General features: G+C 34.3%; 1 protein-coding gene across 1 annotated transcript; it reads right to left on the bottom strand.

The window, feature by feature from the left end:
* Positions 1 to 14,092: 14,092 nt before the first annotated feature.
* LOC122477502 (dentin sialophosphoprotein-like) lies at positions 14,093 to 19,922 on the bottom strand. Its single transcript, XM_043570527.1, has 2 exons — positions 17,312 to 19,922; positions 14,093 to 14,460 (listed from the first exon to the last, which is right to left on the bottom strand). The coding sequence occupies exons 1-2, from the start codon at positions 19,670 to 19,672 to the stop codon at positions 14,422 to 14,424; spliced, it is 2,400 nt and encodes a 799-aa protein (XP_043426462.1). The 5' UTR covers positions 19,673 to 19,922; the 3' UTR covers positions 14,093 to 14,421.
* Positions 19,923 to 25,994: the final 6,072 nt, after the last annotated feature.

The raw sequence follows: 25,994 nt of genomic DNA, 5'->3' as shown, positions 1-25,994 counted from the left end.
CTGGTGTTGGAGTGAGGACATTAAAGGTGAAGCCTGGTGCCAGAGATGTGTGTGATTTGCCATAATCCCTGAAACACTGCTGCTACATGATCACGTGATTTTTTTCTGGGACGAGCTGGCACCCAGCCACAGTATCTGGGCATTGGCAGCAGCACAGTCTCACAAACGTTCCTGGGTGCAGTTGGCACCTGACCAATGTTCAGTGAGGCTCTCTTGCAGGGGGTCAGAATGTGTCAAAGCCACAGTCTCAGAAAGGAGGGCTCAGGAAACACAGCTGCATCTGAGATAAAACTCAGGAGGGTGGTGCTGCCTGGCAACCTGATGGCTTGATCATGGACAGTGTAAAAGCAGGAAGTAGATGGAAGCTGAAGACAAAGAACGGGTGTGCAATTGCTGATTGGGGAGAACAGAGTTCTGAAACTAGAGACTGGGTAGCTGGGTGATGCCATTTTCACCGCTATAACTGAGCTGTGATCTCACATGAGTGCCACGGCAGCAAGGATGGATGATGCAGAGCAATGAATCAGTGATATACAGGACAAACATGGCAAATGATGAAGCACAAAAAAAGAGGGAGACTAAGGCAAAAGAGCACGATTTAATAATTAGAGAAATCATTGACTCATTAAAAAGGAAAAACATCAGAATCATAGGGGTCCCAGAAGAGAAAGAGAGAGAAAAAGTGACAGAAGGGTTATGTGAGCAAATCATAGAAGAAAACTTTCCTAACCTGGGGAAAGACACAGACATCAAAATCCAGGAACAGAGGACTCCCATTAGATTCAACAAAAACCGAACATCAACAAGGCATATCAGAGTCAAATTCACAAAATACTCAGGCAAGGAAAGAATCATGAAAGCAGCAAGGGGGAAAAAAGCCCTTAACCTACAAGGGAAGACAGATCAGGTTTGCAGCAGACCTATCCACAGAAACTTGGCGGGCCAGAAAGGAGTGGCAGGATATAATCAATGTGCTGAATCAGAAAAATATGCAGCCAAGAATCCTTTACCTAGCAAGGCTGTCATTCAAAGTTAAAGGGCAGATAAAAAGTTTCTCAGACAAACAAAAACTAAAGGAGATTGTGACCGCTAAACCAACCTTGCAACAAATTTTAAGGGGGGCTCTGTGAGGGGAGAAAAGACAAAAAAAAAGACCAAGAGAAACAAATACAAGAAATGACCAAAGAACACCACTAGAAACTCCAGCTCTACAATAAACATAATGGTGATAAATTCATATCTTTCTGTACTCTAAATGTCAATGGGCTAGATACTCCAATCAAAAGACATAGGTTAACAGAATGGATAAGAAAACAAGATCCATCTATATGCTGTTTACAGGAGACCCACTTTAGACCTAAAGACACCTTCTGATTGAAAGTAAAGGGATGGAGAAATATCTATCATGCTAATGGCCAACAAAAGAAAGCCAGAGTATCCATACTTATGTCAGACAATCTAGACTTTAAAATACTGTAACAAGAAATGAAGAAGGACATTATATCATAATCAATGGGTTTATCCACCAAGAAGACCTAACAATTATAAACACTTATGCATCAAATGTGGTAGCACCCAAATATGTAAATCAATTAAACACAAACATAGGGGCGCCTGGGTGGCGCAGTCGGTTAAGCGTCCGACTTCAGCCAGGTCACGATCTCGCGGTCTGGGAGTTCGAGCCCCGCGTCGGGCTCTGGGCTGATGGCTCAGAGCCTGGAGCCTGTTTCTGATCCTGTGTCTCCCTCTCTCTCTGCCCCTCCCCCGTTCATGCTCTGTCTCTCTCTGTCCCAAAAATAAATAAACGTTGAAAAAAAATTTTTTTAAAAAATTAAACACAAACATAAAGGAACTCAGTGATAATAATACCATAATAGTAGGGGAATTCACACCCCACTTACATCAATGGACAGATCATCTAAACAGAAAATCAACAAGGAAAAAATGGCTTTGAATGACACATGGGACCAGATGGACTTAACAGATATATTCAGAACATTTCATTCTAAAGCAACAGAATACACATTCTTCTCGAGTGCACATGGAACATTCCCCACAACAGATCACATACTGGAACAACAGTCAGCCTTAAACCAGTAAAAAAGATCGAGATCATACCGTGCATACTTTCAGACCACAACACTATGAAACTAGGTATCAACCACAAGAAAAAATTTGAAGAGGTAACAAATACTTGGAGACTAAAGAACATCCTACTGAAGAGTGAATGCACAACCAAGAAGTTAAGGAGGAAATTAAAAATTACATGGAAGTCAATGAAAATGATAACAATGCAGCCCAAAACCTCTGGGACACAGCAAAGGTGGTCATGAGAGGAAAGTATATAGCAATCCATGCTTTCCTAAAGAAGGAAGGAAGGAAGGTCTCAGATACACAACCTAATCTTACACCTTAAAGAGATGGAGAAAGAACAGCAAATAAAACATAAAATTGGCAAAATACAGAAAATAGTAAAGATTAGAGCAGAAATCAGTGCTATCAAAACAAAACAAAACAAAACAAAAACCACAGTAGAACAGAGCAATGAAACCAGAAGCTTATTCTTTGAAAGAATTAACAAAATTGATAAACCACTAGCCAGTTTGATCAAAAAGAAAAGGAAAGAAACATATAAACTACCATATATACATATAAACATATAAACTAGAAACATATAAACTACCAAAACTGAAACAGGAAAAATAGAAAATTTGAACAGAGCCATAACCAGTAAATAAATCGAATTAGTAATAAAGAAAATCTCCATAAAAACAAGAGTCCAGGGACAGATGTCTCTCCAAGGGAATTATACCAAAGTTTTAATGAAAAGTTAACACCTATTCTCTTGAAGCTGTTCCAAAAAATATAAGTGGAAGGAAAACTTCCAAAGTCTTTTTATGAAGCCAGCATTACCTTGATTCCAAAACCAAATACCTCACTAAAAAGGAGAATTAGAGACCAATTTCCCTGATGAACATGGATGCAAAAATCCTCAACAAGATGTTATTCAACCAGATCCAACAATATATTAAAAAAATTATTCACCACGACCAAGAGGGTTTATACCTGGGATGCAGGGCTGATTCAATATCTGCAAAACAATGAATGTGATTCATCACATCAATAAAAAGCAAGGACAAGGACCACATGATCCTCTCATGACACTCTGTATGGAAAACCCAAAAGTTTCCACCAAAAAACTGCCAGAACTGATTCATGAATTCAGCAAAGTAGCAAGATATAAAATCAATGCACAGAAATTGGTTGCATTTTGTTTTTTCAACAAAAAGTGAAATCAAGGAATCAATACCATTTACAATTGCACCAAAAACCATAAGATAGCTAGGAATAAATCTAATGAAGGAAGTAAAAAATCTATACACTGAAAACTATAGAAAGCTTATGAAATAAATTCAAGAAGACACAAAAAAATGGACAAGGATTTCATGCTCCTGGATAGGTAGAACAAATATTATTAAAATGTCGATATTACCCAAAGCAGTCTACATATTCAATGCAATCCCTATCAAAATAACACCAGCATTCTTCACAGAGCTAGAACAAACAATCCTAAAATTTGTGTGGAACCAGAAAAGATCCTGAATAGCCAAAGTGATCTTGAAAAAGGAAAACAAAGTGGGAGGCATCACAATCCTGGATTTAAAGCTGTATTACAAAGCTGTAATCATCAAGACAGTATGGTACTGGCACAAAAATAGACACACAGATCAATGGAACAGAACAGAGAACCCATAAATGTACCCACAAACATATGGCCAACTAATCTTTGACAAAGCAGGAAAGAATATCCAATCGAATAAAGACAGTCTCTTCAGCAAGTGGTGCTGGGAAAACTGGACAGCGAAATGTGGAAGAATGAACCTGGACCACTTTCTTACATCATACTCAAAAACTCAAAATGGATGAAAGACCTATATGTAAGACAGGAAGCCATCAAAATTCTCGAGGACAAAGCAGGAAAAAACCACTTTGATCTTGACCACAGTAATTCTCACTCAACAGGTCTCCAGAGGGAAGGGAAACAAAAGCAAAAATGAACTTTTTGGATCTCATCAAAATCAAATGCTTCTGCACAGTGAAGGAAACAATCAGCAAAACTAAAAGGCAACTGATGGAATTTATTTGCAAATGACATATCAGATAAAGGGTTAGTATCCAAAATCTATAAAGAACTAATCAAACTCAACACTCAAAATACAAATAATCCAGTGAAGAAATGGGCAAGAGACATGAATAGATACTTCTGCAAAGAAGACATCCACATGGAAAACAGACACATGAAAAAATGGTCAACATCACTCATCATCAGGGAAATACAAATCAAAACCACAATGAGATACCACCTCACACCTGTCAGAATGGCTAACATTAACAACTCAGACAACAACAGATATTGGCTAAGATGCAGAGAAAGAGGATCTCTTTCACACTGGTAGTGGGAATGCCAACTGGTACAGCTACTCTGGAAAACATTATGGAGGTTCCTCAAAAAATTAAAAATAGAACTACTGTATGACCCAGCAATCACACTACTAGGTATTCATCTAAGGGATACAGGGATGTATTGAAGGGACACATGCACCCCAATTTTTATAGCAGCACTATCAACAATGGCCAAAGTATGGAAAAAGCCCAAATGTCCATCGATGGATGAGTGGATAAAGAAGATGTGGTATATATATACAATGGAGTATCACTCGGCAATCAAAAAGAATGAAATCTTGCCATTTGCAACTACGTGGACGGAACTGGAGGGTATTATGCTAAGCGAAATTAGTCAGTCAGAGAAAGACAAAGATAATATGACCTCACTCATATGAAGACTTCAAGACACAGAATAGATAAGCATAAGGGAAGGGAAAAATAATATAAAAACGTGGAGGGGGTCAAAACATAAGAGACTCTTAAATATGGAGAACAAATAGAGTGTTACTGGAGGGCTTTGGGAGTGGGGATGGGCTAAATGTTTATGGGGCATTAAGAAATCTCCTGAAATCACTGTTGCACTATATGCTAACTAATTTGGATGTAAATTAAAAATGTAAAAGTTAAAAAAAAGAAGCATTTCAAATCAATAACCTAAATGTGTAATTTAGGGAACTAGAGAAAGAAGAACAAACTAAAGTAAAGGTAGCAGAAAGAAGGAAATGATAAAGATTACAGCAGAGTTAGAGAAAAAAAAACTAGAGAAAAGAAAATGTATAGGAAAAAAAACAATGTTAGTTCTTTTAAAAAGTTGACAAAATTGAAAACCCTTTAGCTAGGTTGTCTAATAAAAGAGACTCAAGTTGCTGAAATAAAAAATGAAATTTGGTGCAGTACTACAAATTCTAAATAAATAAAGATTATAAGAGAGTACTATGAACAATTGTATGCAAACAAATTGATAACCTAAATGAAATGAACAAATTCCTGGAAACCTAATATTTACCATGAATAAATCATGAAGACAGAAAATCTAAATAGATCTATAACTAGTAAGGGGATTGAATCAATAAGACTCTTCTGACCAGTTAAAACCATGGACCTAATGGCTTCACTTGTGAATTCTGCCTAACTTCTTTTTTGTTTCTCCACAATTTATTTTTTATTTTTAAATTTTTCCCTCTTTTTTAAAAATAGAATTTATTGTCAAATTGGCTCACACAAAGTGTATAGAGTGTAGTCTTGGTTTTGGGGGTAGATTCAGTGGTTCATTGTTCACATACAACACCCAGTGTTCATCTACCAAACTTTTAAAGAATTAATGACAATCTTTCTCAAATGTTTCTAAAAAAATTAAAAGGAAGGAACACTTCCTGACTTATTCTGTAAGGCTAGTTTTATCCCGATGCCAAAGTCAGAAAAAAAAATGCAAGGAAAGAAAAACATATCAATATCCCTTATGAACACTAATTCAAAAATCCTCAACAAAATAGTAGGGAACAATTCAGCAACATAGTAAGAGGATTTTACATCATGACCAAGTAAGATTTATTCTTTGAATTCAAGGATATTTCAGCATATGAAAATTGGTCAATATACTGTACCATATTAGCAGATTGATGGGAAAAATCACATGATCATCTTGTTTAATGTAGAAATCAATTGACAAAATTCAACACCCTTCTATGTTAAAAATATATACTATACTGGGGATAGCAGGAAACTACATTAATATAATATAATCCATATATGAAAAACCAAGAGCAAAAATCATACTCTATTGTGAAAGACTGAAAACTTCTCTTCTAAGATCAGAAATACAGAAAGGATGCCATCTGTCAACACTTCTATTCAGCATAGTGGTGGAAGCTGCAGCCAGAGCAATTATACAAGAAAAAGAAATAAAATGCATCCAAATTGAAAAAAAAGAGGTAAAATTATCTGTTTACAGATAACATAATCTTATATATAGAAAACTTTAATGACTCCACACTCAAAAAAAAAAAAAACCTCTCTGGTGCTAATAAATGATTTCAGTGATGTAGCAAGATATAAAGTAACACAAAAATCAATTGCATTTCTAGGCATTAACAATGTACAATTTAAAAAGTTACTCAAGAAAGTTCCACTTAAAATAACATGAAAAGTTAGGAATTAACTTTACCAAGGAAGTTAAATACTTGTACAGTAAAAACTACAAAACATTACTGAAAAAAATTAAAGAAGACATAAATAAATGGCAACAAAACTGTTCATAGATTGGTGGCATTAATACTGTTAAGATGTCGGGGCACCTGGGTGGCTCAGTCAGTTAAGCAACTGACTTCAGCTTGGGACATGATCTCACAGTTTGTGAGTTTGAGTCCCACATCAGGCTCTGTGCTGACAGCTGAGAGCCTGGATCCCGCTTCAGATTCTGTGTCCCCCTCTCTCTCTGTTCCTTCCCTGCTCATGCTCTCTCTCTCTCTGTCTCTTTCTCAGAAATAAATAAATAAATAAATAAATAAATATTAAAAAGTACTGTTAAGATATGAATACTACCCAGAGTGATACATAGATTCAGGAAATCTCTATAAAATCCCAATGATTTTATTTTCAAAACTAGAAAACCCATCCTATAATTCATCTGGTATCTCAAGGGATCCAAAATAGTTAAAATAATCTTAAAAAAGAACAAAGCTGGAGGACCCACAATTCCTGATTTCAAAACTTACTGCAAAGTTACAGGAATCAAAACAGTATGTCACTCTCATAAAGACAAACATACAGACCAATGAAAAAATTAGAGAAGCCAGAAATAAATTTTTGCATACATCGTCAAGTAATTTTTGATAAGGCTGTCAAGATCATTCAATGATGAAAAACTGTCTTTTTTGAAAAAATATTTTTAATGTTTTATTTATTTAGACATAGAGAGAGGGAGACACAGAATCCAAAGCAGGCTTCAGGCTCTGAGCTGTCAGCACAGAGCCCGATGCGGGGTTCGAACTCACAAACCACGAGATCATGACCTGAGCCAAAGTCAGATGCTCAACCAACTGAGCCACCCAGGCGCCCCTTGAAAGAACTGTTTTTTCAAGAAATTGTGCTGGGAATATTGGTTATTTACATGCAAAAGAATGGAATTGGGCCTTTACCTAATACCACATATAATAATTCAAAAATGATAAAAACCTAAATGTGAGACCTAAAACTATAAAATTCTTATAAGAAAAAAGGCAAAAGCTTCATGACATTGGTTTGGAAGTGATTTCTTGAGTATAACACTGAAAGCACAAGCAACAAAAGAAAAACCAGACAAATTAGATTTCATGAAAAAAAATTTAAAATGTGCATCAAAAGATGATGTCAACAGAATAAAAAAGCAACCAACAGAATGGGAGAAAATATTTGCAAATCATATATCTGACAAGTGATTAATATCCACAATTATATAGAGATATCCTAAAATTTAATAAAAACACAAATAATGATTAAAAATGGGCAAAATATTTAAATAGACATTTCTCCAAAGAATATGTAAAAATGGCCAATAAGTTCGTGAAAGGATGTTCAAGATCACCAATCATTAAGGGAATGCAAATCAAAGCTTCATTTGGATACACCATTTCACACTCATTAGGACAGGACCCATTAAAAAAACACAAAAAAACATAACAGAAGATAACGTGTATTGCCCAGGATGTGGAGACATTGAAACTCTTGTGCACTATTGGTGGGAATGTAAATTGGTACAGCTGCTGTGGAAAGCAATAAAGCAGTTCCACACACATACAAAAATGGAATTACCATATGATGAGGCAATTACACTTCTGGGTATATGCTCAAAAGAATTGAAAGCAGAGTCTAGAAGAGATATAGTACTTCCATGTTTGTTAACAGAATTATGTCATTAAATCTAAAACATGGAAGCAACACAAGTGTCCATTGTTGGATGAATGGATAAGCGAAATTTGGTATAAATACACAGTGGAATATTATTGGCCTTAGAAAGGAAGAAAATTCTGACATATATAGTACAACATAGATGAACCTTAAGGATATTATGCTAAGTGAAAGAAGCCAGTCACAGAAAGACAAATACTGTATCATTCCACTATATGGGGTACTTAGAGTAGTCCAAACCACATTGACAGATAATAGAATGGTGGTTGACATGGGCTGTGGAAGGGGGTGGATTTTAAGTTATTGTTTAAAGTATATATAGTTTCAATTTTACAAGATAAAGAGATTTATAAAGGTGGATGGTGATGATGGCTGGATAACATTATGATTATATTTAACAGCACTAAACTGTACACTTAAAATTGGTTAAGATGGTAAATTTTATGTTAGGTGCATTTCACCACAATAAAAAAATTAGGTGAAAAAAGGAAATTTATTTTTTAGGTAATTTATATCTATGCAGATAAAGCAGTAATCTACAAAAATTAATTACATATATAGTGGTTGTTTTATGTAAACATTTAAATTGTTACTTTCTTCTTGAGGGTTTTCATCTTTAGCATAAAGGAACACAATATTGATTCTAGCATTAAATAGAATTTGTTACAAGCATTTTTTTTTCTGATCCATGGGTTACTTTCTGGAAATCATCACTGCCATACAAATATAAGTGTTCCAGTTCCAAGTTCTTGGAACTTGTATCGTCTTGTATTTGAGCTTGAACAACATATATTGTCTTTTGAAACTTTGTTTCCGTATTTTCATATACAATGAAGCTACTATTACATGTGAGGATCACTCTAAAGGGTAATTGTTAAGATCAAATATTTTGATAATGATTCATGCAATTGCTAACCCTACATATAAATGCAATGTCAATAAACATGGTTTTTCCCCTTCTTCTACATCTGGGGTATATTAAAGGTCAGGGCTTATTTTAGATGAATTTTGAACATCAGCACCTAATTGTTACTCAGGAATCTCAATCTTAATTTGTCACAAACTGGTATCACTGCCACCACCTCATGTCCATTCTCCTTCTTTATATTTCAACTTGCTTAGTGGCACCATCATCTTCCCAAATCAGAAAGCTGGGAGTTGAACTAAGCTTTTACTACTTCCTTTCTTCCCACATCAAATAATCCAGTATTCCAGCCATTTTTGTCTTAATAGCTTTCAAATGTGTATTCTCTTCTTCATTCTTACTACTTACTGTTTTATTTCAAGCTCTTTGGAATTAGATTCTGGACCACCATAACTGTGTCTTAACAGATGTTCTATCCTTCTTTTTCCCTGTCCCTTCTCCTTAAACCCATCCTTCACACCACCACCAGAGTTATTTCTCTAAAGTGCAGTAACATTGCTACCATGCTTAAAACTTTTTAAAGGTTACCCATTACCTCTGGGATGAGGTCTAAATTTTCTAATATGGCAAACAATTTTCTTGCTTACTTTTTAAAAAATGTTTTTTTAAAAAATGTTTTTATTTTTTGGAGAGAGGGACACAGAAAGAGGGAGACTGAGGATCTGAAGCAGGCACTGCGCTATTAGTGCAGAGCCCCATGTGAGGCTCAAATTCACAAACTGCGACATCATAACCTGAGCCAGACTGATGCTTAACTGACTGAGCCACCCAGGCACCTCTCTTGCTTGTTTTTCCAATCTAACTTTTCATCAGCACATCACACCAGGTATTATACGCATACCAAACTATGGGTGGTTTCCCCAAATGTGCAATGATCTTTCTCAGCTGACTTTAAGAATAGAAACTTGAAAATAGAAGGAGCAATATTTATGGATGAGATAGATTTTGAGTTGAGGGAAGGTACCAAAAAGAATATGGTGCCTATATATACAAGTAAGTCAATGTAGGGGAAAAGTCGGGAGATTCAACTCGGTGGAGCAGAGGGTTGAATTTCAATAATAAAAATGAGGCATACGGAGAGAGTGGAGGTCTTATAAAAATTTTTGGTAGGTCATCAGGCTTGATTGCCTGTGTGTCCTGTAGTCCTCAAAGTGTATCTGGTGTTAATTCGTCACAAAAAGTGTTTTGTTTTGTTTTGTTTTGTTTTTGTTTTGTTTTTTTTTTTAGTAAACCTGGCAACTCAGCCCTTGTTTCTAACTGTAAAGGAAAGAAATGTAGGCTTCTTTTAGTTAATTCACTATATTTTCAGCTTTTTTCCATGAGCTATAAAAAATCTGTAACATTTTTTGAGTTGCTTTACGGCAGCTCCAGAGACAGCTTTATTGCATCCAATTCATTCATATCTAAAACTTCTTGGTAAATGACATATGTTATCAATTTTTCTAGTTTAGCAAGGTTAAATGGGATAAATTGTAAGTTAAGACTCCAAGATACTGATGAGTCTCAACTATTTTAATTATGTGCACCACATTCATAAAACAATAACAATAATAAACAACATTAACAATAAAATAACAATTGATTATGGCTGATATCAAATCTAGATTGGACATCACAATATTAAAAACATCTGTCATGAGATTTACTAAAAGTTAAGATCATCTTCTGGAGACAGAGACTTATACAAAAGATGAAGAGAATTTATGGATGGAAAATCTAACTGCACTTTTAAATTGTTAACAATACAAAATAATTTTTATATACTGGCTAGAAAGGAAAACAATGTGTCTTTTTTCTTATTTCAGAATCTGCCAGAAGCAAATAGGATGAATGGGGTGATTGTCACATGGTATTTTGCAGCAACATTGTTGCCCCATGGACATGCAATGAGGAAGGGATAAACTAATAAACATATAATAAACATTGCTCAGGGATTGCTGCAATTTTTGAAGTTATTTGCTCATATCCTCAAACCTTCTTGGCTGTGCTTATGTCCTTTCCATTTCAAGGTATTCTTTTCACTAATCAAGGGTCAAGGTTTTATCTGCTACCTGTCTGGAGGTTGAGCTGCAACAATAGGATAAAAAGAAACTTGGGAGTTAAAAGTTGTAATGAAAGAAAAAAAATATTTTTATCAGAATAATTTTCATTATTTAATATAAAATATTAGATATCATGACCCTTGAAAGCTACAGACCCATGCCCAAAAAATTACTTTGATTATCTAATAATCACAACTATAAGACTGTAACCTGGGTTTCTGATAACATTAGGTTAACACAATATTTACTACGCATGACACCCTTAATTACATGTTATTTTCAATATATAAAATTAACTCTAAATTTTTCATTATAGACTCTGATTCTTTTTTCACTTTGTAGTTGTGTGATCATAAAAAGGCTACTTTACTACATAATGTAGTCCTCATTTGTAAAATAAGAATAAAGAAAACGATGTAATTTCATCAGGTTGTTTGAGAGGGTTAAATGAACTATTACATGTAAAACTCAAGAATGCATGTCAGACAGTAAGTGCTATTAAATGTTGGTTATGAAGTGGCTGCCTGAAGACTTGCATTGAAGTTTATGTATTTTTATATATTTTCTAATTTCAACATTGATGTCTTTGTTATGTAACATATTCTATTTCTAAAATATATTCAAGACTAGTAGAGGGGCGCCTGGGTGGCGCAGTCGGTTAAGCGTCCGACTTCAGCCAGGTCACGATCTCGCGGTCCGGGAGTTCGAGCCCCGCGTCAGGCTCTGGGCTGATGGCTCGGAGCCTGGAGCCTGTTTCCAATTCTGTGTCTCCCTCTCTCTCTGCCCCTCCCACGTTCATGCTCTGTCTCTCTCTGTCCCAAAAATAAATAAACGTTGAAAAAAAAAAAAGACTAGTAGAAAGCCATGGAAATATACTGAGAACTGATTTTTTTGGCACTTTTGCTTTAAACTCTCAAAATTAGCAATCTTATTCTGATTCAGAGCCTTTTGCAACTATCTATAAATGGTCATATCTAGGCCTAGGATAAAATTTTGTTTGTCTCATTATCTATCACTGTGTAGTCATGTAAGATGAACTATGCTTCTTGGCTGTGAACAGTGTCCATTTGTGGTATAATATTTATGTGATGAAATAAGATAGTGCTGGTGCTTGTTTCTTCTATTGTTTCTACTTCATTTACAACTTGATCGGTCATTCTTTTATTCAGGGAGTACCAAGATAGTAAGTGTGAACAAACAGATTGTTCCCAACTTCTTATAAAAAGTATTATTTGTAATAAAAATGATATTCTTACTAAAATCACTGTAGAAATTCAGATGGCTGTGGTTCTCAAAGTGACACAAAAGCAGAACAAATTATCAATGGTGTGTATGTGTGTGTGTGTGCGTGCATGTGTGTGTATTTGTATAGGTTCTTTGTAACAGGGTAAAAATGAGGTGGTAGTGGATACATTAGGAGACTCACTTTCAAGAATCAGCAATCAGGAAGTACACTTTGAACAGCTTGACAGCTTTGTTACTTTCTGAATGGAGTTAGTATATCAGGGTGTTAAAGTGACCTCAGAACAGGAAAAACAGAAACTGGTGGTGAACAAGTGAGCATTTGTTAATGTAGCATGCTTATATTCTTGGTATTTGAAACTTTAAAAAGTCTGTAATTGTCTCTCTCTCTCTTTCTGTTTGTGTGTGTGTGTGTGTGTGTGTGTGTGTGTGTGTGATGAGATAGGGACAGGTCAGGAAATACAAAGGATGGTATAGAAGAAAAATATTTTTTCAAATGGACTTGGACTAGCTAGAACACATTGGGATTCAATGATATGGTAAAAAAAAACAAAGATTACTGCAATCATGTTTATTATTCCACAATATCCCTCTTTCTCCATATGACATTATTTCCTTTGTCTTTACCTCAAATATAACCCCCTCTTGCTACTACCTTCTTATCAACATTCTTCATTTTACTAAGGGACTCTATTACAATGGGTCAACAGTTTATATCCCATAAACATTCCACTTAATGAATCTAGGTATCTTTAGAAGTGGATTGGTTGACATGACTCATGAGAGACAAAAACTGAAATTTCATACTTTGCTTATTTAATCATTTCACATTTATTGTCTTTGATACCCAATACATCCAAACTCAGACTTAAAAACTTTGGAAAATGTAGTTTATTAATTGTCCCTCAAGTAGAAGATGAAATAAATTCAGACACAGCTGCCTCAGTTTTGTTTCCAAACCTGGAAACATGGCATATTGCACAGACCCTGCAGCTGTTGAATGCACCACATCTACACTGGTGTCACTGTAGCAAACATTTGTGATATTTGAAAATCTAGTGAAATCTTTTTGAGAATAAAATGTCTCTTTAGTCAATTATTTAAAATTTATGATGTTGAGTGATAGTCTTAAAGTTCTCCTAAGTTTGTCTATACCAATTTTTGGACTCAAGTTGATGTTGTCTGTTTTTCTTTATCTCCTCAGATAAGATTCATCATTGATCCTGTGGTTAAATTTGAGGAGGCTAGGCCAAAGACTCGTGAGGCATCAGTAAAAATATATAACTTTGAAATTCCTACAGAAAGAAGGTCATTGGCACAGATTTTTGGTAATGGTGGCAGTAATAAAGTGCACTTTACTTTGAACTTGGGATAACTGGTTTTGCTTTGGACTGCTCACTTGGGTCATTATATATTTGTGGTTGGGTCATAGAACTATACATGGTGCAGATAAAGGGAGAAGGCTGGATTCAATCTAAGACTTTGATCTTTTAACAAACCAACAATTGTTTTTTTCCCAAACTATTCAGAGAACAATGAGAAGAACACATGGTTGGCAGGAGGAACACTTTTATTTTCTTGATATTATTTATTCAGTTACATTCAATTTGAGATCTTTTACTAATTCATTTCAAAAAGAGATGCCAACTTAGTTCACCATATTTTGATTAAACACTTTCAGGACCCTATCTTATCTAACAAGGAATCCAGCAATAGGATACCTGGGAAACACTTTAGTATTATGAAGAAATGATCAAATTGATGTATAAAGGAGTGAATTTATGGAAAGGTTTGATGCACAGATGACCTCAGTAAAGAAATTCAGCAATTAAAAGACCTTGAGCAAGTTGACAGTATATTTGGATAGGAGATGGTTTGTTGTTATTTTAGATTGAAAATCCCCAGAAAGCTTGTCTCCCACTGTAACAAAACACAACATATCACTTTTTTAAAAGCTAGAAATAGAAAAACTGTTTATCTGTATGCAAACATAATTAAGAAGCTACAAGGCAGGGCATTGCTTTGATTATCTGTAGTATATTGGTACAATATACATAAATATGCCTAAAGGTTAGGTTTAAACAAGATTTACTTCAATGAATATTAAGCAGAAGAATTAAACCTCTTTATGTATCTTAATGGCTCTATGATCAGAAAGGAAATGATACACTTGCATGGACCATTTTGAAATTAAAATATGAAAACTTCTGGCCACTTCAGTTAATCCATTTGATAACATTATACTATGAATTTAGCCTCTCCTGAACCAAGACTTACCTGTAGACTTCCTCAAATATTCAAGATATTTATAAACAAAAGACTTAATTTTGAGACAATTACTAGAAATACCAATTTAAGAGAACTTTGGTACAAAAAGCATAACACATTTGATATGCTCAGACATCTGTCACTAAGAAGACTTGTATACCTCTGTATTTAAAACACTCTGGTTATAGTAGACTATACTATATGAAAAATTTCTTCCATATCACTACTGAATCATTTTTTTATTTTTTTAAAGTATATAATAAATCAGAGATTACCACTTCTTTTATGACCCCAATGCAATTTTTATTAAGTACATTGGATGCTGTCAAGAACTTCAACTAATTAAACGCTTGCATGAGTTTTTATAAATAAAATCTATTTTAAAAGTTTAAGATAGGGTATTACTCTTATCTATTTTATATGGAATCATATTGTTTCTTCAGAATTGTAAATAATTTCTAGATAACTTATTAAATGATACTAGGATTTTAATAACATGGTTCTAAAACCACTATCCATGGAAGTCAATGTTAACTCTCACAAAAAGGAAGATAGTTTCAAGAGTTGTGACCTTGTTTGGTTATTTCTGAAAAGTTCAACACAGTATAATAATTAATGCACACATATTTCCAACTATTTTAATACATTGGTGACATGTGATCTGAACAATGAAAATGTTTTCTAAACATTCTTGAAACTCAGTGAGATGCCATTTTATTTGTCTTCACATAGTTTATATTCTCCAATAGCCACTTGTTTTCCCATTAAGGTAGAAAATGTTAAAAGCACTTTAAAGGGCACTATGTTTTTTACTTTGCATATTTTTTGAGCCTTCTACACTGCTTAATTATTAAGTGCCTATTGAAATAATGAATGAAGATGGTACAAATGGCTTGACTATATATTCTTATGTTAAGTTGGTTGTTTGATTCATTTATGGTTAGTAGAAAAGTTTTATAGCTTTTAAAATGAGTTTCTCTCACTTCTTAATTTGTTTTAATGGGGAACATACCTCCATTATCCTCATTGTAGTTGTTTGTGATGGAGATATAGAAAAGGATGTGATAAACCAGGAAAATGTGGAAATACAAAGGCTCTGAGGGAAGAATTCTCTGTTTGTGTACATCCTCTATTTGAAAAACATGATTATTTTTTGGGGAGAGGGAAATGCCTTACTTTGAAGATAATTTTCATTTAAAATTAACATGATATGTTTCACATACCCATACTTAGGAAACAATTCTTATATACTAGGATTCAAACTGCAAAGTGTTCCTTAACTAGTAAACTAGAACTTATCATAACCATATTTTCACTAATCCAAAAACATCAAAGCAATAAAATAAACATACTTCAAAAGTTTTCATACTACTATAAAAGTTCATTTGTATAAAACAACTAGGAAAAGTATCTCTTTTTTCTGGTGTTGAAGCTTGTATCTTAACAATATTATTTTTGTTACTTATTGGATATTACCCTTAAATTTATATAAGGTGGAGTAATACAACTATACTAGGTATTTACAACTGTTTCCAGAGAGGTGGTTCTCTTGGAAAAATCACAAAATTGTTCTCTATTAAAGTAAAAGCACTAGAGAGATACCAATTTTGTACTTTCACTTGGCTATAAGAATATATGTTTTATTTTAAAATGTACATTTATATTCAATTACACATCTATTAGAAAACAAAGTAATTTTTTTCAAGTTGCACATTTAGGCACACAGACCTACAATCCAAATTAAATGTATTTGTTTACGGTGTCTAATAAGACTAAAATTCAATTATATACCAACTTAATTATGTCTCAATGACAGTATGTTGGTATAGCTTCATCAGAATGAATATTAGTTGATGGTATCAAAAATAGTTTTGCAAACATATAGCAATCTTAGTTTGTGCATACAATTCAGAGTTCTAGAAGAAATATTTGATAAAGATTAAAAATATAATGTTACTTATTTTCAGGAGAAATAAGATAAAGCAAATTTTAAGTCAAAAGTAAAAAAAGTTTAGGGTTCTTTGCTTCTTAATATGTGAAAAAACTTAGTAAAATTATATTTATTTAAATCATAAGTTAGAATATAATACTTTTGCCAGCTTCCTTATAAAATGGGAATTTTGGAGATAGTAGTTTCAAATGTCTTGATTTATGGTATTTAAGATTCATTTAACTTTACTCTTTATGCAAATAGAGGGATGAAACCAATACTTGGCTATTTGTAACCTTGATGGAGGTAGTATATGAGCCAGCCACAGTGCAATCAAAGCCATGTTTCTATTTACCAGTTGTATAGCACATGTATCTTTCAAATGGAAAACCATGTTTCTGGCTACAGGAGTCAAAAAATAAGTAATACTGGACATCTTTTCTCCTCTCTTCCATGGCTTACATATTCAAGTAAATTTTAAAAAGGAAGTCTCTTGGTCCTGTTCAGTGACCTAACACTCTGAATTGTAGGAAATGGAGAAGAAAATCAAAGTCTACATTTATATAAACTTACCTTAAAAAATAGATTCACAGCCCCTGATGATACAGCAAACTTCACAACATCTGGTGGTTCAGCTTCTACTATAATGTCAAAAATAGGGAGTGGAATACTTGAATTGGAGTGAAAGTTTAAATCGGCAGGATACTTGACACCAATTGGATTCTGGATCTTTGATAAATCTTTTAAAAAGCCAACTTCCTTGGCATCAAGGACATCCTTGGACTTAGTGGTATGATTAAAGCTAGAAGAATCCATGGAGCCAGAAGAGTCCTTGAGGCAGGCACCAAATTTGTGGCTTTCAACAACTGTATAATTTATACCAAGCTTAGATGAATCAGAAAATTCAGAGGTGATCAAACTTTCAGGAGTGGAAGTATAGTTTGTGCCAGCAGCAAAAGTGGGGGAGTTAGCATAAACAATATTAGGAATGGAGGGACTGGTACCAATTTCTAATTCAGGCTCAGACAGATTATTAATATTGCTTATACTGGTGGAATTATGAACATCATGAGTATTTGTGGCATCATAGTTGGAGTTGGTGACAAAGTTGGATTCAAAGGCATGAATCAATCTAAGGTCATGGTTAATGCCTGAGGCACAGTTGGTGCCAGCAGTATAGCTAGGGCTAACAGCACCACTACAACTAGTTGTATTGCTAGTGTCAATGACATTGGCAGTAGTAGTTGTAGAGCTGTGTCTGGCAGCATAACTGTTTTTGGCAATATAGTTGGGGTTGACTAGAGGGCTAGAACCTACTGCATGGGTAAATCTTGAGACACAGTCATGGTCTGAGTCATAGTTTGGGACAGCTGCATAGTTGTGTCCAGCAGCAATGGTGGGTTTTGCATCATACGTGGAGTCAGCATCCTTGTTAGAACTAATAGCACTATTGTGGCTTATAGCACTACTAGGCCTGACATTATAGTTAGATCCAGGGTCAATTTTAAGGCCAGAGCCATTGTCATTGGGGCCAGGGCTATTGTTGTTCAGGCCAGGACCATTGATTTTGAGGCGGGAGTCATTGTTGCTGGAGTCAAGGCTGTTGGGACATGATACGATATTTTGGGGGTCAGGGGCATTGTTTTGGAGGCCAGATATATTGATTTTAGAGCCATGTCTATTGTTGGGGCTAGTACCATTGTTGGGGCAAATGTCATTGCCTGATCCAGTGGCATTGTTAGTGCCAGAACCATTATTGGAACAAGAAGTGTAGTTCAGGCCAGTTCCATTCTGCAGCACAGAGGTAGAGTTTGTACTAGTGCCATTGCTGGAGTTAACAGTACAGTCCTGATCAACACAATTGTCTAGGCCAGGGGTATTGTCTGAATTAATGGTATGTTTTCCCCCATCAGAATCAGTGCTGTATTTGGAATTAGCATCATTTTTAGTGGCATCATCAATATTAGAGTCAGGTTCATTGTGGGAGTCAGTTCCATTGTTAGAGTCACCATCACCGTTGGAATCAGCTCCACTTGTAGGGTCAGCATCACCACCAGGATCAGATCCACTGTTTGTGTCTGCATTATGTTCAGCATTGCTATCTTTGGAATTACTGTCATCAGGGTCAGACTTATCTTTGGGATCTTTCTTATCTTTGGTGTTGTTTTCATCCTCAGAGTCTATTTCCTTTTCAGAATCTTTTTCATCTTCAGAGTCTGTCTCATCTTCATGTTCTGTCTCATATTTGAGAACAGGCTCGTCATTGGCACTGGCCTTATCTTTGAGGCTTCTAGCAGTAATCAGTTTAGTATCATTGTCAGGTTTGGCCTCATTTTCAAGTTTAGCAGTAAGGTTAAACATGCCCTCATTTTCAAGGCCAGGAACATTGCTGGTGTTGATAACATTGTCTGGGCCAAGTGTACTATGGGAGCTCACAGTATTTTGAGGATTCATGGGAAAGGTATGGGTAGCAGTAGAGCCTATGTGATTTTGGACAGCTGAGCAACTTTCACAATGTAAATAACAACTTGAGCCCAAGGAATATTTAGAATCTTCTCGGTGTAAAGGACAGCAAAAGCCCACAGAATGCTTAGGATCCAGGGATCGAGATAAAGGGCTATTCCAAGAAGTCTTGTGATATCTAATAGATTTGAGGTTCAGAGAATATTTAGAATCCAAGGGAATTTGGAGATGTAAAGAAGAATCAGGGTCTGAATCATCATCAGAGTTTACAAGACATTTATGAAAAGGAGAATTACCGATTTCCATAAAACATTTGGAACATATAGGAGCCCCAGTGTCTAAAGAATATGTGTTATTTCTGTGAGTCTTGGGGTGTACAGCATACTGAGGGGTCATGGACATAGGGTGGCAGAGAAGTGCTGAGACTTTGGAGGTATAATCCTCAGCATTTAGAAGATTAAGAGGATTCATTTGAGACTGGGAACTCTGAAAATTTTGTGGGAATTGATAGTCCTTGCAACAACTTTTACAGACAGAAATTTTGTGCCTTCTGTTTCTGTGATACTTGTTATCTGTGAATGTGTTTGGGTCTGAAAGGCTCTGGCTGTGCTCTTCCTTTAGCTTTTGCTGTGACTTTTGATTGCCAATGATAGTTGGAGACACTTCTTTAAATCTCACAATCTTGTCATCACTCAGATATCTTACAAATTGAATTCTGGAAACTGCTAGGAAGAGAATAAAACATGAGCAAAAATAACAAATAAATAATAAAGTTTTACCTTGACATTCACATTACAACACAAATATGTGCAAAGAAAAAATGCCATTTTATTCAATAGATTATTGTTAACTGGTATTTCAAAAGGAGGCCATAATCCTAAATTTTCTGCTCAAGTAGGTGTCATCTTGAGCTTATTAATAAATAAAAAAATGAAAGATTTTATCTTATATTTCTTATTAACAAATAAAAAATGAAAAAAAATTCATCTTATATTTCTATACTGCTCAGATTCAGAGAGCTTATTTTTAAGGAGATAACTCATTTAACAGGAATTCATTGGCACAATGTGTCCAAAATAAAACTGACTTTAGAAAGTTTGGTTACCACAGATCTGCATTATCTTTTTCATTTTGCTTCCAGAAATACTAGCTATTTATTATTTACTGGAATATAATCCCTGTAATTTATACCATCTCCATGCTTGGAGACAAAAATTTTCTTTGGCTTGATATGTATGTCAAAATTGCAAATTTTTCTGATATTATCAAGGATAAATTTCTGTAGCTATCATGAACTCATTGGAACATGATTCTGAAAATATAGACATTTACCAATAAAACTGAACTAAAAAATTCAGTAAATGTCATTGTTTTCTAGGTAAATGGGCAAGAAAAAAATAAAAAGCAACAAAAGAAGACCTCCTTCTACCATTTCCTCAAGGTCTTAAAGACATTTTTGTTATGTTTTGGCACTAAACATAAAATCATACTTGGGAAAGAGTCAAAAAATGTTGGGTGGTAGTTTCCACTTAGAAATTGATAGTGACTTTTTACAGAGAAGAAGATATGTCTTTTCATAAACTTTCCTTTAATGGCATATAGAATCCTTAAGATAAATTTTTAATTGCATACTCTTTAGGCATTTATAAAAGAGACAACTTAAATTAGATACATTCTGAAAAGTATTCAATAGTGTATACTACATATGACAGTATCTACAATGAAACTTTTTTTTTTTACTGTATAACCCTCACAGATTTATTTCTAAGAAAAGGAGCTCATATTCTTGTAAATACATGAAGTCATTATGTTGCTTTTGATAACATGATAGCATTCACTGGTGCTCATGTAATGCAAAACACATGAGATGTTGATAGTATTTGTATGTTTTATAGTAAATACTAGAAGCACAACTACAGATTTTCTATCCCAAGCAATGTATAAATAAATATTGAAGGAAAGTGGTATTAATGTCTGGTATTCAACAGCACGTATTATATATTTTACTCATACACTGCTATTATTATAAATTAGTGACAGGGGTTTAGAGCCTGACAGAAACAAAAAAGTGATGTAACTTTGCTATTTGTAGTACTTATTCACATTCAAGATAATAGTCAAATATACTAAAACAATTATAAACAATATGGCTGTAAAACAAATTGGAAGTATATGGGTATTCAAGGTATACAAGGTTCTTAAACTGGATGAGAAAAGAAAACTGAAAAATGTCATATCAAATATGAGAGTTATATCACTAAATTGATATCTTAAACTATCTTAAAACTAATATCTTAAAACTAAGAGTGAGATGCATATCTGACAGCAGTACTCAGGCTGCTCTATAGAGATAGAGAACTTAAATTATAATCAAGAAAGTATCTCTCATTTAAAGCCTGAAGATGTATTTCTGACTTCCAAAAGCCAAAGGATATGTTCATATGCATAAGAAAAATAAAAATCAACTTATTTATACATGATTAACTGTACTTGCAGAGTTTGGTGTGGCTACAGCACAGAATGCATTGGGTGTATAGTGGAGATCTCAATCAGAAGTACTCTTTTTATGCCTTTTAAAGGAGGAGATAGAAATGAATAAATGACAACATAGTAGACTCTTAATGACATTATCAGAGAATAATAGTGGTTTTTATGTGATTTAGAGGACTCAATATTATGTGTGTAAGAAAGATCGCTGGTTTTCAAACAGCCTGTGTTTGAGAATTTGGTTCTATCATGTGTTAGTGATATGATTTGGGCAAGTTATACAAAATTCAAAAGCCATCGTTTCTTCAGCCTAAAACAATTATAATTATATCTACCTTTTAAAGCTGTTGTATGGGTTAGATGATTACTCTATAAATGTTAGGTATTTCTATTCTCTCAAGATACAAAAATATAATATTGTGGAGATTGTTGTACTAGTTTTTCCTTTTGTGAATCTTATATACCTAATGACTAGTAGCCAATTTTGAACTATTATGTTAATTTTCTAATATTCTGAAAGTTGGGAAGAATAGTTATAAGGACTAAATTTTAGGCATTTTAAATTTATATACAGAATTACAGTACTATTGTTCCAAGAAGTCCAATAGCTATATTTCCCACACTGTTTCATAGAGTGAAAATAAAGCTGATTCATCATAAAATGTTGTTACTAAAAAAGGTATTTATTTAAATATAATTAAAGAAATAGTTATCAAAACAAACTATAGACACAGCAAGATTATGACAAGTGCAAATTCCTACAAATTGACAATTATTATTACTATAATTGTGATAGCTTGAATGATATGTAATTGATACTCATGTCATTAACTTTGAAAAAAGACTTGATATTCAAATGAAAGGAGGCAACTGTATTTTATTTTATCTTATTTTATTTTACTTTATTTTATTTTATTTTATTTTATTTTGTAAAAGAATAGAAAAATATTTATTGACCACTGTTTACCAGTATTTACAATAAAGTAAACAATATATACAGTTGGAGAACGTTCTGATTACTACAAAGTTTTTTTTTCTGGTTTCTGCTGAACCAGTAACTCAAATACTGAGAAGATTGAACCTACATGTAAGGAAGGAGGTGAGGTAAAGAATAAAAATGCAGGTCAAGAATTTAGATTACAGAAGTTTGTTTACCCATTTATTCCAGCAGGTCTTAAATTGCCAACATCTCTAACCATCTGGTTATTATTAGGTTTCCATAAATGAAGTCTTAGATATTTCATGAATCATGACCTTTTAGTCAATATAGCACAGGGATTTCAACTTCTTGAAAAGGAATGGTGTGCTAAGAGGAACATTTAATGTCCATTTAAGTTTTGTTTACCTAAATAAAACACACCAGGACTTGATTAGTTTTCTCATTTGGGTGGGGAGGTTGTTGGTAGTGATAACATTTTCCTTTCAAGGATCTTGCAAATAAACTTGTATTTAAATGACTATAGATCTGGATATGGATACTAATATGGCTGCTTTTAAACTGTCCAATTTAAATTGTTTACATTATATTTAAGTTGTCCAATTAGTTACAAAACTTGAAAGGTTAAAGCTTCAGGAATTTTCAATTTAACTTTAAGTGATTTATTTCTAAAGTTTCTGAAAATGCTGCTATTCCAGAAACATGGGCTTATCCATGGTTAAGTGCTGTTTTTGTTTTAGTGAATGTTAAAAAAAAAGAAAGAAGGAAAGAAAAGAAAACTTCTACGTATATATTTTTACACACACACACACACACACACAGACGCCTAAAAAACCAAAAAAAAAATCAGAATGGTCCTTAGGTGTATAGGAGTTAAACACAAATTCTGATTGAATAACATCTATGAATATTTCTCCCAGTATTTAGAAAAACTGTTCTCGAATGCAGGGGAATAATATACCATGGTTTCAAATACTATTTTCTGATAAAGTAATTACAGAAAGCCTTTACTTGTTCAAAGTAACTAGTAGATGCAAAAACAAAAACAAAAACAAAAAACCCGAACAGCTTCCCCAATACTACTTGAAAATAAAACTTGATTTTTATTAGAATGTTATCTATTCACACTAATAAATTAAAATCAAGACCCACAGAAACACAAGCAATCACTGAACTTCACTTTGGGACCAGAATGTCAAGTTAGTCTCTCATCATAAAAAGCAATAATAATTTTTAAAATTTTATTTATTTATTTATTTATTTATTTATTTATTTATTTATGTTTACAGGTGTGTTTATTTTCTTTAATATTTTTTATTTTTTAAATATGAAAATTTTTGTCAAATTTGTTTCCATACAACACCCAGTGCTCATCCCAAAAGGTGCTCTCCTCAATGCCCATCACTCGCCCTCCCCTCCCTCCCACCCCCATCAACCCTCAGTTTATTCTCAGTGTTTAAGAGTCTCTTATAGTTTGGCTGTCTCCCTCTCTAACTTTTTTCTTTCCTCCCCTCCCCCATGGTCTTCTGTTAAGTTTCTGAGGGTCCACAAAAAGGTGAAAACATATGGTATCTGTCTTACTCTGTATGACTTGTTTCACGTAGCAGAACACTCTCCAGTTCCATCCACGTTGCTACAAAAGGCCATATTTCATTCATTCTCATTGCCAAGTAGTATTCCATTGTGTATATAAACCACAATTTCTTTATCCATTCATCAGTTGATGGACATATAGGCTCTTTCCATAATTTGGCTATTGTTGAAAGTGCTGCTATAAACATTGGGGTACAAGTGCCCCTATGCATCAGCGTTCTTGTATCCCTTGGGTAAATTCCTAGCAGTGCTATTGCTGGGTCATAGGGGAGATCTATTTTTAATTTTTTGAGGAACCTCCACACTGTTTTCCAGAGTGGCTGCACGAGTTTGCATTCCCAGCAGCAGTGCAAGAGGGTTCCCATTTCTCCACATCCTCTCCAGCATCTATAGTCTCCTTATTTGTTCATTTTAGCCACTCTGACTGGCGTGAGGTAATATCTGAGTGTGGTTTTGATTTGTATTTCCCTGATGAGGAGTGATGTTGAGCATCTTTTCATGTGTCTGTTGGCCATCTGGATGTCTTCTTTAGAGAAGTGTCTACTCATGTTTTCTGCCCATTTCTTCACTGGATTATTTGTTTTTCAGGTGTGGAGTTTGGTGAGTTCTTTAAAGATTTTAGATACTAGCCCTCTATCCAATATGTCATTTGGAAATATCTTTTCCCATTCCGTTGGTTGCCTTTTAGTTTTGTTGATTGTTTCCTTTGCAGTGCAGAAGCATTTTATCTTCATGAGGCTCCAAGTTATCATTTTTGCTTTGGAAATGAGTCAAGTAAGAAATTGCTTCGACTGAGGTCAGAGAGGTTTTTTCCTGCTTTCTCCTCTAGGTTTTTGATGGTTTCCTGTCTCACATTCAGGTCCTTCATCCATTTGGAGTTTATATTTGTGAATGGTGTAAGAAAGTGATCTAGTTTCATTCTTCTGCATGTTGCTATCCAGTTCTCCCAGCACCATTTGTTAAAGAGACTGTCTTTTTTTCCATTGGATATTCTTCCCTGCTTTGTCAAAGATTAGTTGGCCATACTTTTGTGGGTCCAATTCTGGAGTCTCTATTCTATTCCATTGGTCTATGTGTCTGTTTTTGTGCCAATACTATGCTGTCTTGATGATTACAGCTTTGTAGTAGAGGCTAAAGTCTGGGATTGTGATGCATCCCACTTTGGTCTTCTTCTTCAATATTACTTTGGCTATTCTGGGTCTTTTTTGGTTCCATACAAATTTTAGGATTATTTTTTTTCTGGTTTGAGACGAATGCCAGTGAAATTTTGATTTGTATTGCATTGAATGTGTAGATTGCTTTGGGTAGTATTGACATTTTAACAATGTTTATTCTTCCAATCCATGAGCACGGAATGTTTTTCCATTTCTTTATGTCTTTTTCAATTTCTTTCATAAGCTTTTTATAGTTTTCAGTATACAGATCTTTTACATCTTTGGTTAGGTTGATTACTAGGTATTTTATGATTCTTGGTGCAATTGTGAATGGGATCGGTTTCTTTGTCTTTCTGTTGCTTCATTGTTAATGTATAAGAATGCGACTGATTTCTGTACATTGATTTCGTATCCTGTGACTTTCCTGAATTCATGTATCAGTTCTAGCAGACTTTTGGTGGAGTCTATCAGGTTTTCCATGTCTAACATCATGTCATCTGCAAAAAGCGAAAGCTTGACTTTGTCTTTCCCAATTTTGATGTCTTTGATTTCATTTTGTTGTCTGTTTGCTGATTCTAGAACTTCCAACATTATGTCAAACAACAGTGGTGACAGTGGACAT

The sequence above is a fragment of the Prionailurus bengalensis genome, chromosome X (genome assembly GCF_016509475.1).
Source record: "Prionailurus bengalensis isolate Pbe53 chromosome X, Fcat_Pben_1.1_paternal_pri, whole genome shotgun sequence".
In the NCBI taxonomy this organism is placed as follows: domain Eukaryota; kingdom Metazoa; phylum Chordata; class Mammalia; order Carnivora; family Felidae; genus Prionailurus; species Prionailurus bengalensis.
The sequence above is the reverse complement of the archived record's forward strand: the minus strand, read 5'-3'. Positions and strand labels throughout refer to the sequence as shown.

Coding starts and splice junctions, on each gene's coding strand:
- LOC122477502 (XM_043570527.1), bottom strand. CDS start 19,672: ATGAATCCTCTTAATCTTCTAAATGCTGAGGATTATACCTCCAAAGTC. Junction 14,461..17,311: donor CTGTGAATCTATTTTTTAAG/GTAAGTTTATAT, acceptor GTTTTGTTACAG/TGGGAGACAAGCTTTCTGGG.